The sequence below is a fragment of the Zeus faber genome (assembly GCF_960531495.2).
Source record: "Zeus faber genome assembly, chromosome: 5".
NCBI lineage: Eukaryota > Metazoa > Chordata > Actinopteri > Zeiformes > Zeidae > Zeus > Zeus faber.
Window position 1 is genome coordinate 12,489,997 of NC_137192.1, and position 13,331 is coordinate 12,503,327.

At 45.7% G+C, this 13,331-nt stretch overlaps 2 protein-coding genes across 2 annotated transcripts in view; one reads left to right on the forward strand and one right to left on the reverse strand.

The window, feature by feature from the left end:
- The window catches only part of chd6 (chromodomain helicase DNA binding protein 6), a gene marked incomplete at its 3' end in the record, with an annotated part of 72,402 nt that extends 69,345 nt beyond the window's left edge, over positions 1-3,057 (forward strand). Inside the window, exon 48 of the mRNA XM_080000967.1 lies at positions 3,050-3,057. Coding sequence (XP_079857093.1) covers positions 3,050-3,057 — 8 coding nt within the window. The remainder of the gene's footprint in view (positions 1-3,049) is intronic.
- Positions 3,058-5,867: 2,810 nt separating this feature from the next.
- LOC307230532 (coiled-coil domain-containing protein 89-like) lies at positions 5,868-6,899 on the reverse strand (the record flags this gene model as incomplete). Its single annotated transcript, XM_080000968.1, has 1 exon — positions 5,868-6,899. The coding sequence occupies one exon, from the start codon at positions 6,897-6,899 to the stop codon at positions 5,868-5,870; it is 1,032 nt and encodes a 343-aa protein (XP_079857094.1).
- Between the last annotated feature and the right edge of the window lie 6,432 nt (positions 6,900-13,331).

The following is a 13,331-nucleotide window of genomic DNA, read 5'->3' on the forward strand; positions in this document are numbered from 1 at the left end:
GCAACCCAACAGCTGATGTGAGGTTGCCAACTTGGCAACCCCTTCCAAAAGTTGGTGTCGGGCCCTGTTTGTGTTCCGTCGTGAAGAAAGGCGCATCTGTCCATTACCAGCCGTTTGTCCGGTTAAAGGGAACGGTTTGTCTGTGGAGTCCAGTGCCTCTGCTCCTCGTGTCTCTTCCTCCGTTTACTACCGAACGTCATTTCAACTAAACAGGAAGAAATATGTACATCTGTCGCTGTATATTTGCTCTTTTATTCTTGTTTACAAGCACACCTTGTATTTCCCTTTTTCGTTTTCCGATAAATGGCTTGACGTGCGGCGGCCCCTTGGTCCTTCATGGAACCAGCCCATTTAAGTGTAAATGAAAATGGAAGTATTTCCGATAACAGGGTCTGTACTTTTCCTTTCTAATCGGCGTTGGTTTTGCTGATGACATCGTTTTGTTTCTCTTCTGTGTATGAAAACCTTTTTGCACAGTTTATTTTGGTGAATGTTTGTTTACCTGTCAACGTACGGTCTTTTCTTTGTGTGCGCATGTGTACCCGCCCAGGCCTGTCGAGGACATTTTGTTACAAACGTGTACGTTTGAGCGCTCTCTTGCCCTTCAAGGTCACCGTCACAGAAAGAAAAGACGTCATTGTTGTTGCCTTGTCACGGTTGTGTGGCTACATGTAATTTATGGTTTTTGTTTGTTTTTTTGCTTTGCCAAATTTTCACCAAATGTTTTTTTTTTTTTTTCTTTGTTTGCTTTCTCATCCTTAAACGCACAATGTGTCATTTCTGCCGCTAGGGTTCTCTCAATCGAAACAATAACAGAAGGCGGCGCTTGCCGACGTCCTAAAGAAGCTTGGGATAATGGGAGTGGTTGTCTTCTTGTTTACGGGGACAGCTTCGGCGACAGATCGCGCAGCAAACGGCAATAATGAATCCTGCTCCACCAAACAATAGTTACTACAGTAATAGTAGAGCAATACAAACTGTAGTCCAAAACAATAGTACAGTGCAGTGGCTGTCTAACTTAAGCTACTTCGAGTCCCTCAATCTCTGACGCGTCATCCGGCCGTCGCCTTGTTTTTCCCCGGAACTTCTAGCGGTAGAGGGGGTGACAGGCGAGCTGACGAAACGGACCGTTAACTATGGTAAAATTACGGCTTTCTCTGGGTTTGAAAATTGTAAACATTTGGGATAATCTAAGTACAAGACTCAACAAAATATATAACATAGGTCTAGTCGTTTTTAGACATTTTAATGCGGAAAAGTTACGTATTATACCATTAAGTTTCATGACATATATTTGTGGTAAATGCCTTATTTAGCTAGTGCTTTTTATATAGACATTTTGTTACATCTCAATATTGGAAATTATATAACAAGCTATTTGTGTTTAGTAAGATGTATAATGCGTGCGGAGCCTGAAGATGATGAGGAGCTTCATCTCCAAGAAAACATGCTGGTGACGTGGCGGCACTGTCGACCAGTCCCCTCATCCCTCTTGTTTGTGGAGGGATTCTCAATCGTTTCACAAAAGTCAAATCATTCATCCCTAAAAGCACAATAACGACAAGAAACAGCAGCTTTCTTTTCACAGTGCCTCTGAAATCAACTTTCTTTGCGCTTTACCTCCCGCTCAAGCTCCGACGCCCCCTTCATGGCAGTGGAATCCTCAGCCTTTCCCCTAAAAGTCACTGTTTGCAGACGGTGCCTCGCTTTTGGTTCGGGCACTTCATTCACCTCAAGGATTTTAAACGTTGCGTTCATGTGCGTCTTTATGTGAGATGAACGAGGCAAGAGCGTATCGTGAGTGAGGAATGACCATTAATCTACAGCTAAGGTATATTACATTTCTTTTCTTAAAACTTATTTCACAAAGAACATCAGAGCATAATTTGGGTTTTTCTAGTGTAATAACTTGAATCAAACTCACGGGTGCAGTATGTGACTACAGTCAAAGATGGTTCCGTGGTACTGTATTGTCTTTTTTGTCCTGTCATGCCATATATATATATAGATATATATCTATATATATTGTTGTTTTACTTGACTGTGCTGACTGTTCCATTGCAGTTCAGTTTGTTAAACTTTAATCTCCTTAACAAGGGTCACCTCGGTCAACTCATAAAATAATGCAAATATTTATCTCTCCATAAATGATGTATTTATTGTACAGTTCTGGTCTTGGCAACACTGTTTTTCCACATTCTTTACCGGCTGTCTTACTTCATTTTGGGTGGCCTCTCCAGAAAAGACTATTGTTTTGGTTCACGTGGAGTGTAACAAACGGCTAGACGACGGGGGTGTTCTTCAGCCGCTCTGCAGCACCAGGGCCCGTCTCAAGACTTCCCCACAGTCCGTCATCTTCTCACCGAGAACTGACATAGCTTGTGTCATCAGCACCTAAAGCCGTAGCCACACTTGCTCAGAGGGTCTGAGCCGGATGCCAACTGAAGCAGAATCTGACCAGAAGTAAACATTTGAGGAGGAAGGCGCTTTTTGGTGAGAAATGCAGCGATGAATTAACGAGGTTCCCCATTGGCAGGAAAGGTCTCTCTCCTAGATAAGGCTTCTTTCCTTGAATCTTATGAGATTTTCAAAGTATTTTTCCCCCAAAACCAATTATGACGAAATCAATGTTTTGTCCCCTCTTAACGTTCATTACAAGAGGTCTGAAGTCCATGTCGGAGGGCGTCCAACCTGCCTCAAGTGTCCTTGAGAAAGACATAGACCCTAAAAGGCTGCTTCAGTCGGGACACGCCCGATTTATTTCTGGGATTAAACCCCCAGAAAGGAGATTGGCACCATGTACCTTCATTGTAATTATAAATATATAACTAGTACAAACATATGAATTGGTATCCATGTTGCAAAGGGCCTTTTCCAAACCAGTGCAGAGTCCCTGGCGAATATGTTCAAAACAAATTGCCAAAGCTCTATATTTCGGTAAACTACTGCTTTGATGATACACCTCACCCACAGGGGCTAAAACAGCCTTTACTAATTTGAGGATGCCACTAATTTCACAAAAACATTTGACCGTGTTTTCCGTTTTCAGGCCGATAGGACAGTTCTTTTCACATGAACCCATTGCGTTTTGTGAAATGGCTTGATGAAGCAAAAGCATCTTTAACGTTGATAGGGGGAGGAAAACACATTTTACCAGTCGTGGGGGCAGCGCATGTTCCATTAGTGGTGATAAGACGAAGAAAATTGATGTGTAATTGTGGCTCATTAAGCTCCCAATTTCTGGCATTGTCAGCACATTCATTCAAAAACCAAACAAATTCTCTCATTGATGGTAGTGCCAATTGATTTTGATCAGCGTGTAAGTTTTATAGTTCCCCCTTCGCATAAAGCCTTTTACAATGTCCCACTTGTTGCGATACGGAAGGATTCTGCTTCGCTCCGTGTATTGAAACCTCAAGACACAGTTGGAACAACGCTCCTGACCCAAAGTGCAACTTCTGGACTGCGGGAAGAAAAAACGGTCCTGCAGCAAGAAAGCGTTTTATATCACAGTCACAATGAGTAGAATGTGTAAAACGATACAAAATGCTATTTGATTGGAGGGGACGGCATTCCACAGACGGGGTGAAGGTTTGACACTGGAACCAGGGCAAACTGCTCCGTCGGGACAGAACCCACCGTGATCCTTCACAGCAGCTGTGTGCTGGGGGTTTAGTGTTTTAAGTTTGTTCTACTTTTATTTTGTGACTAGATCTCTGTACTTCCATGTGGACCAACCTCCTCCTGACTCAGAACATGGTGTGTGTCATCTTTTACTGTGCGATTAAAGATGACTTTCAACTTCTAGAACAGTTTGATGATCTGTACAGAGGGAGCCTCAGCGGCCAAATGTTTCACGTCTTATTAGTTTGGTAATTCCGACCGAGGGAAGTAACTCATGGCAGCTGCTCGTGGTCCTGTAATTGAGTCGATGATTTGTGGTCATTACACTCAAGTGTTTTCTCATCGCAGCAGGAGTACTCGTGGAGTTAACGTCAGCTCTCTCAAGTTCACGCGAGCAGCGTTCGGCCTCAAGCAGGTGGCCTTTACCCCACAAAACTATAACCTCGCTATAACCGAAAAATAAATATGAAAAAAATATATTATGTAGGCAAGTGTAATCGAGCATTAAACAAGGAGAAAATGTTTCCTCCCAGAACTGGATGGAAGAAGAGGAAGCGTGGTGGAAAGGAGGCATCATCTCCTTTTTTGGAAGGTAATTCTACCATTTATACATTCCTATTTCAAATGATAATCTTTTTTAAATGTTATATTTGATCATTTCGCTCACACTTTAATAGGATGATATTCAACATATTTGCATTATCACACTTTTTTTCAAAATTGATAACTCAAAATACACTGCATTGTGTAGTGTCCAGTGTCGTGCTTGTGACCAGCACGCCTTGGAATAAACCATATTGTAGGAAATGTTTTGTTTCAAATTGTCGCTACTAGTTACTAACATTTCTAAAGCTGTGAATGTAGGTCTATAAGTCACCTCATTTGGGGCTGGTTGACATGAAAGAAATCATGATACACCTTTAATGTGTTTTTTTTTTTTTATTGAAGTTTTCAAATAAGTCGTTTTTTTGAGTCCCTGGGGTAGGTGGAGGACTGAGGTGGGGATTGAAGGGTCGGGGGGGGGGGCAGACTGGGTTAAGGTAGGCGGTCTCAGGAGGATCCTGCAGGCCATCGGACGGCCTGAAGCGCGTTGAAGCCTCCCACTATGAAGAAGAGGTTGTCCACCACCACTAGGCCAAAGAAGCAATGGGCGTTGGACGTGCAGGGTTTGGACAAGGCTATCCAAGAATTACTGACCAGGTCATATGCTTTGGCACTGCGCGGGCAGTTGATACCACCAACGCCTCCCACCGCGTAAACTCATTAAACCCCCTACACCTGCCTATCACAGGGTGGATCGGTGTCCCCTAGTTGGTTGCAGAGTTGTGGTACTGCATGTACCGTACATAACGCTAGGTGCAGGCGATGAGGATAAACTTTTGCCCGCCGCTGAAAACACGTCGAAGCCACAACGCCAGTATGTACCCGAAGCCGTTGAAGGAAGCGGCACCGTGACGAGCAGTCTGGCTCTCGTCTGCAGCGGTCTGCTTGGGCATCAAATGCATCGATGCCATTGGTGGGATGATTGCCATGCCAGGCTCCGATGTCTAATAGAAAGGCGCAGGGCCGGTCAGATGGGGTTGGTTAAGCCCGGGCAACTCAGTCATCGAGCCCAGATAAATCTTGGCCTAAGAGCAGAGCCATATGGTTCCTTGATCTTGGACAAGACGACACAACGCTCTCCTTCTTGGCGTTCAGCTCTTCGATTTCCTCGGTCTGCTGCCGCATAGTCTGCTCCAGGAACTCCCCAGAGTGCTGCAGCACATGGAGGTCGGCTTTTTGTCTGAAGGTGATTTATGGTCGCACGTCAAAACACAGCAGGAGCTACTCGCGTTCCTTGCGTAGGCCGTAGAGACCACCACCGGAGCTCCCGTGCACCTCCAAAAATCAAACTGCATGTAGGGTGTCGCGGCGCCGCTGGCTGCCATCGGCCGCTTCGTTTGGGCCCTGAACGTATTTCCACATTCGACTTGTAGCAGAAATTACAAAGTGAAACAATTATTATCTTTTTTTTTTTTACAATAAAATGAAAATTACTATTAAAAAGACTTGAGAACTCATGTTTGTAAATATGGCGGGAGATTGGGTTGGACATTACAGAATGTGAATTATGACACACCCGTCAGGATGGAGCCGCTCTGTTTGAGTAGATGAGAGAGAGATCCTCTTCTCCGATTGGACGAGAGCACGTTGTTTTTAGATTATTTTATCCAATTGCTGCACGGACACTGGTTTTTCCCACGCTAGCCAAACATGTGTCGCAGTTTTGTATTCAAGTCTCTTTCTTGCGAAAGCAGGATGGTGCTGTGTTCTTTAAAGGCTTTGAAATTCTCTTTGAGCTCCTCGTATTTCTTCATCGTTTCCTCGAGAGCCGACAGGAGACTCTGGACTTTTAGATTTGCGTTCACGGCCGAAGCGTCCCGCTCGAACCGCTCCTCCGCCTTGGCCTTGGCTTTCTCCACTTCCTTCAAAGCGGCTCCCAAGTGCTGGATTTGCTCCTGTTTCTCCTCTATTTCCTTCCCTCGTTCCGTTGATATAGTTAGGAACTTGTCCCTTTCGAGGGTGGCTTTCTGCATTTGTCGCTTCAGATCGTCCCCCGTGACGTCGGCGTCTCGGAGTTTCTGCCGAGCGTCTCTGAGTTGGCGCTGGGCGTCGTGCAGTTTGCTCAGCAGCGAGGCCTCCTTGGATTGACCGAGGCCCGTTTGCTCCAAGAGCTTGGACCGCAGGCCGTCTTCTTTCTCCCGGTGTTCGTCTTCCATGCTTTTGTGCTTCTCTGCCATCAGCTGGATTTCCTGTTTGAGCTGCTCGACGAGCGTCCCTTTGTCTTGCAGTTTCTGAGAAAAGAGCGCCTCGTTCTCCGTCCTCAACCGCTCGTTCTCCAGCCTGAGCTTTGCGTTCCCTCTTTTATACTCGTCCTTGAAGCCTATGATCTCCCGGTGGTTCGAGGCCAAGTCCAGAAACCTCTTCTCCAACATTGCGGACTTCCTTCTCTCCGAGTCCAGCTCTTGTTGCCCGGCCGCTACGAGGCCTTTCAGCTCGACGTTGGCTTCCTGGAGCGCTTGACAGCGAAGAAGCATCTCTTCCGACCTCTGCTGCAGGATGCAGATCAGGCTGGACTGCTCGGCCAGTCTCGACAGCAGCATCCCCGTCTCCGTTTTCTCCTCCGGGGACAGACACCTCAGTCTGTCCAGAGACCTTTGCGAGTTGTCCAGGCCCTTGCTGCCTTCTGCGACCACCTGCGTGTGATCTTTGGGACTGCTATGCGGGGACGCCATGTTGCCATGAAGTTTAAATAAAAGTTTGACAGGGCGCGAAAAACGTGTTTGAACCTGTAGGTTTTCAAACATGAGTGAATGGCCCTCGCTATATTCTCTCTATATAAACTCTACACTCCCATGTACGTGACTGGGAATAAATACGACTGCTCAGGTGCTCGACTAGAAGTTATATTCCCTCCTCTGCTTTCAAGTTCATCTGAAGTGGATCTTCCTCTTCTTCCTATGTTTAAACGGCAGCTTGCATCCAATCGGTGTGTGTGTGTGTGTGTGTGTGTGTGTGCGTGTGCGCGTGCGCGTGCGTACGTGTGCGTGCGTGAATGAGGGGCGCTCCTGCCGTTGTATGGCGCTTGCTTCCTGTTCCTCTTGCCGTTCATCCCGCATATGTGTCCATGACAACCCTGACAACAGTGTGATGTCATAAAGTAAGTGAAACGGTCTGAGGACGACGGGACGACGCCGGTGGACTGTGTTGCCAACTTTTGATCACATTCAGCTGGTAAAAATAGCATTGGGCGGGTACATAGATTTTGGGCTGGTTTTGAAATAGTTTTTGTTCTTTCTTTTACTTTTCCAAGAGGGAGCGTTCTCCGCTGTGTTCTCAGAAACAAAACATATAAAAACAGTGTGTTTTTATTTTAGATGTATTTATTTTCCTCAGTTTCCTAATTGAACAAAACCAAAAAAAAGCCCCGTGGGTCCCGTGCCGCGTCACACAACGTCTTTCGGCTGGTTTTAGACTATGGCTGGGATGGAAATTGTCAATCCGATCTGGCAACACTGCCGATGCAGGAGGCCAGTAGACGCAGCGCGCGCGCGCACACACACACACACACACACACACACACACACACACACACACACACACACACACACACACACACACACACACACACACACACACTATAACGTTCTAATGCAACATTACGGTTAGTTGAAAGCCATCGAAAGAGTCGTCTTCACTTATCTGACCTGTGATTGTGAAATATTTTCAAGCATGGAGGGAGTACTGAGTTACAGCTGTCACTGCAATCAATTCAAATGATTTTAAAAATGTGATATATATATGATAAGATATTATTCTGTTGATATGGACCACAAAATCATTTACAGCCTGGTTTGTAGTTCTATATATTATTTATTGTTTGATATTACCAAGGTTTTGCCTCTACAATAATTTGGTGATTTGGTGATACATTTGTTCATTCAATGTTTACATATGATTTATTACAAGCCTCAGTCTCGAGGGAGATGGAGAGAGGGTCGATTCCGCCTACTACCTGCGCAATCGCGCCCTGTTGTACTGTACTACGTATTGAAGCTCGGCGTGATGAGATATTCTTGCAATACTGGACCAGTTAAAAGATTCCATCACTCCTCATCCAGGTTGGGTCCCAATGATCGACAAATAATGCTCAGGTAAAAAGAATATAAAAAATAACAACAACACCGGGGTTTCTCCTTGAACAGGGGAGTCGTCTGACCAGTAGAGGGCAGCGCTGACACACTGGCCCTCTCCGTCCAGTGGATGAGCAGAGTGGTCCGGCTCAGCCTCAGCGTCCACGTGCAAGCAGAAAGTTCAATTCCTCAAAACAAAACACATTTTGTGGCGCCAAGCGTCGGGCGTCGCTGCTCTGAACGTTGCACTTTCTTCCGGGATTGAACCTTCTTCTCTTGTCGTTCCTGTATTTTATTGACTGACCTTGATCTTCATTTTACAACCTTGCAATTCTCTCCAAAAACACTGACACATGTCGAATTGAATTGTGGCTGCCAATGTATCGGCTAAGTAATGGCCGATGCATTTTGTGTGTCATTTTGTGTGTTCATGATCATATCGATCGGATGATTTCTCACCAAAATGGCTTTGACTTCGTACTTTGCAGCTGTTTGATTATCCAAGACGTCTCTATTTGACCTTTTAATTTAAAGTTGAAGTACGATCGCTCGAATGAAGCGAGGCTCATCTCGCGCTCTGTCGTGTCGTTGTTTCGACAGTTAAAGGCTTTTAAGAGTTGAACCAGCGTCAAACACAACACCACAGCAATCAAAAAGAAAAATATGAAAAAAAAAAAAGACCCTCCATATTGACTGGTCTTAACTTAACGGGGCAACGGACAAGTCTTCAACCCCCCGTCCCCAGCGTTTCCAAGTGGTGTTAAGTTTTGCGCCGCTGTCGCAAAGACAACCAGGTGGCTTTACGTTTTGCTCAGGACGCTCTGTGGAAATGATCAACGCCACTTTGGAAATAAGAGAAGAAAGAAGCACGTTCACTGGAGAGGTGAATACGAATTGCCACAATTTTAAGTTAAATTTTATTTATTTTGGTTGCACAGTCATAGACATATGTACATAGACGCCGTATTGAACACTTCGGCTCGTCGCTGCGATAAGTCAACGTCGCCGCCATATTGGAACTGGCAAGACTGGCCTGTAAACAAATACGTAAGTAAACGGGGGAGCTGCGGATTTTCTGGATAAAAAGCACTATAACGTTTATAACCGATTTCTTTTTTTTTTTTATATTTGAGGGTGATCAAGTGGAGTAGATCGCTCCACCGTCCACCATTTCCGCTAATGATAGCGCATTGGTTGACGCACTTCCGTAAATCCATCATTCGGGGTTCGGACCTGATGGCAGTGGGAATTGCATAGTTATATGCACTTATAGGGAACCAATATAAACGCCAATTTCATTATTAGTCATTACACTGTGCGATCAACATTAACTCCATAATGAGAACTATAAGCAAGAAAGTTGTCTATTGCCCCTTTAAGTAAATAAGTAAAGTAATGACGTTAACATGAGCGTTGTGATGTCACCATATTCACCATCAATAAATATTTTAATATAAGTGAATTGTGTGTATTTATTTTGCAAACTCCATATGAAGGGAGTCTTAAACTCTCATTCATGGAAAAAAAAAAAAAGGTAAATGTCCGGCTGAGCCACCTGTCGGATGCGTGTTTTCGGAGTCGGTGTGAAACGCGTTTGAGAGCCAGCAGAGAGGCGGTGAAGCATTTTTTACGGGGGGGGGGGGGGGGTGAAGAAAATAAAACATTTAGCACGTTCAGTCCTCAAGGTACGCACAGAGAATGCAGCCATTCAGGAATCCCTGCGGGTCGGTCGGTCTCTCCATCGATTTAAAAGCAGACAGTGGCTGACATGTTGGAATAGTTTCAAAACTTTTTTTCCGCAGCCGTCGGGGGAAACAGTGTTTGCAGGAAAATACAGGAAATGGCGTTTTTGTCTGACATCAACGCCGGGCGTGGTTTCAGCGGGCGTGGTTTCAGCGGGCGTGGTTTCGGCGGGCGTGGTTTCGGCGGGCGTGGTTTCACTGAATGTCTTGGACTGTCACTGATGCAGAGACTGGATCTCTGGATCTGACGCCCCAAGCCTACCCACTACACGTGGGTGCTGTCGTTGAGACGGGCGGTCCTCAGCGTGGGGTCCACGCCGCCAGCGAAGAGCGGAAGCCTCTTCCTCCCCTGTCCCTCCTTCCTCGTCTTCCTCCTCTCTGTCAGACAGAAGAACAGGGGCGGGGGAAAGAAGAGGGATTGGGATTTTGGATTTTCTTTTTTTTTCCCCATTTCACACACGCACACACGCGACTACTGCAAGAAAGACTGAAATAAAAAGATTGAAAGATTGAAATACAGGTGGGCAGGAAGATAGATGGATAGAGATGGATGGATGACTTTCCTGAATTTATTCACGCACTCGTTCATGTCCCAGTGTCAGGAGATTCACTTCAAGGCATCTGATGATTTTTTTTTAACAAAAACGAGCAACTCTATCATTGAATCTAAATGAAGCTTTTTTCCTCTCAACAGAAAATCATGACAAGTGTCCAACAGAACAGAATTGAATCCGCTAGTCAGCGCCAAAACCTGCTTTTCCAACCTCTAGTTTAACTGTGGGTGGTTATTATTCCTTTAAAATGTATTATAATACAACAATATTTTCATACATTTTGTGAACTGAAATAGGTTTCCAAAAAGAAAGGGAACAGCAATTAAATGGGAAAATGTTTACAATGAACTGAAAGCTGGTAAAACCAAACGAAATATCAAAATGAGAAATTAGAATTATCTGGGAGAAGTGCAGCATCTGGACAGGTGTGTGCACTTCACCAGAGCAGGAGAAGGCAGCAAGAGCAGGGCGTGGTGCAGGGGAACGCAGGGGGAACAGGGCGTGTTGCAGGGCGTGGTGCAGGGGAACGCAGGGGGAACAGGGCGTGGTGCAGGGGAACGCAGGGGGAACAGGGCGTGTTGCAGGGCGTGGTGCAGGGGAACGCAGGGGGAACAGGGCGTGGTGCAGGGGAACGCAGGGGGAACAGGGCGTGGTGCAGGGCGTGGTGCAGGGGAACGCAGGGGGAACAGGGCGTGGTGCAGGGGAACGCAGGGGGAACAGGGCGTGGTGCAGGGCGTGGGGCAGGGGAACGCAGGGGGAACAGGGCGTGGTGCAGGGGAACGGGGTCTTTTGGTATTTTTCAGGGTTTTTTGGGCGTCGTGTCGGTCAGAGTTGTGAGAGAATCTCAATCTCCATTGCACTTGTCTCCATTCCTCTCTCTCCCCCTCTTCACCTTCTTTCCTCATCTCCTCGACCCCTCCCCTGCTTCTCTCCTCCTCAGCCCTCCCCTCCATCCCTCTCCTCCTCTCCTCTTGTCCTTCTTTCCTCCTCACCTCTCCCCTCCTCTCCTCCTCTCCTCTTGTCCTTCTCTACTTCCCTCTCTTTGTCCTCACCCCCCCCCCTTTCCTCCCTGGCCACTCCTCCTCTCCTTCTTCTCTTCTCTCGTCTCCTTCTCTCCTCCTCCTGTCCTCTTCACCTCCTCTCCTCTTCTACTCCCCTCCTTTCCTCTTGTTCACTCCTCTTCTCATCTCCTCCTCTCCTTCTTTCCTCCCCACTTCTCTTTTCTCCTCTCCTCCTGTCCCTCTTCTCTTCTCTTCTCTTCTCTTCTCCCCATTTTACTTCAGTGAAACTACCAATGGAACCGGGTGTGAAGGTTTGAGCTTCCCAGGTCAAAATGCTGTTGCAGTGAATATCTGTGGCTACGTTCACACTGCAAAGGTGTTGCAAATCACTTTTTTTTTTTGCTCATAGTGACTCGGTGAATGGTTGTTGTTTTTTTTCTTCTTTTTCTTGATTGTGAACACCACTAATCACATGGAATCTTCGGAATTCATAGGACTTTGACGTCACTCTAGAGCTGGGGTTGCCAACCTTTTTATTATCACGGACCGGACCACAGCGCCCGGAGGAAAATATAAAAAAGAAATACATCTTCAATAAAAGAGCACTGTATTAATGTCACGCAAAAAAAAAGTACCCCTGTGTTTCGAGAATAAACGTGGAATTCCACCCCGCTGTCTCCACCATGGCACCCGCACCACGGCCGCTCCCATCATTAAGGTGTGTGTGTGTGTATGTGTATGTGTATGTGTGTGTGTGTGTGTGTATGTGTGTGTGCGTGTGCGTGTGTGCCCACCCACCCTCTGAGGGAGTGATCTGGCCACAATCTGCAAAACAAGCGTTGGCCGAAAGCCCTGAACATGTGTGAAAGTTACAGATTATACACAAACAAGTGCCAGACAAATAAAACACAAAGCCTCCCGGTGGTAAAAACAAAAGCAAAAAATGGGCGGAAGACATTGTCTTTTTCAGTGGCTGTCAAACACGTCAAAAGTCTGGGGACTGGCCGTTCTAGAGCCGTTCCCCATCTTTCCTGGAGGTTCTTCTCAAGCAGGGGTATTCCATTAAATTCAAAGAGGTCCAGCTGAAGAACGTTTCCTGAAAGAAAAGTTGCGGAACATCATAATGTCTAACTTGCTTTATGATTCAGTGTCATATTGAAGTAGCCTGATAGTTGTACCAACGTCTGTATGCAGTCAACAATTGACTGACTGAGTACTTTAATAATATATAAATATTCTTCTCATGTCGAATAAGATAAGGGCTGCATATAAATATAAAATACATAACAAATCTTTTCAAAGATGTGCATCTTCAAATAAAGTGCTTCATTAAAAAAATAGTGCGGCCTGAGTTTACCTTTCCCTTGTTCTTTTTTTTTTTTTTAAACTCCATTTCACATCTTAACTTATCCAACTTACTCAACTAAATGTTCAAATAAACAATCCCAACAATTGAACACCTTTCAACACTTTTCTCTTTCTTTCCCTCATATATCACACTCCGCCACTGTCTCTTGTTCAGTGAGAAGAGTGAGCTTTAGCTTGTCCTGCCAGGATTTCAAATCTGGGCTGGAATGCTGTCAGGGCCGTTCTCATGCACATGTGTAGGTGCTCATTGGTGAGCCTTGAACCATGTTTGGCTTTAATAATGTTCATTGTTGAGAAATCTGCCTTGCAGCTGCATGTGGAGCCGAGCATGGTCGTTATGTACAGGGCTACGTTCCTCAGACCTGGGAA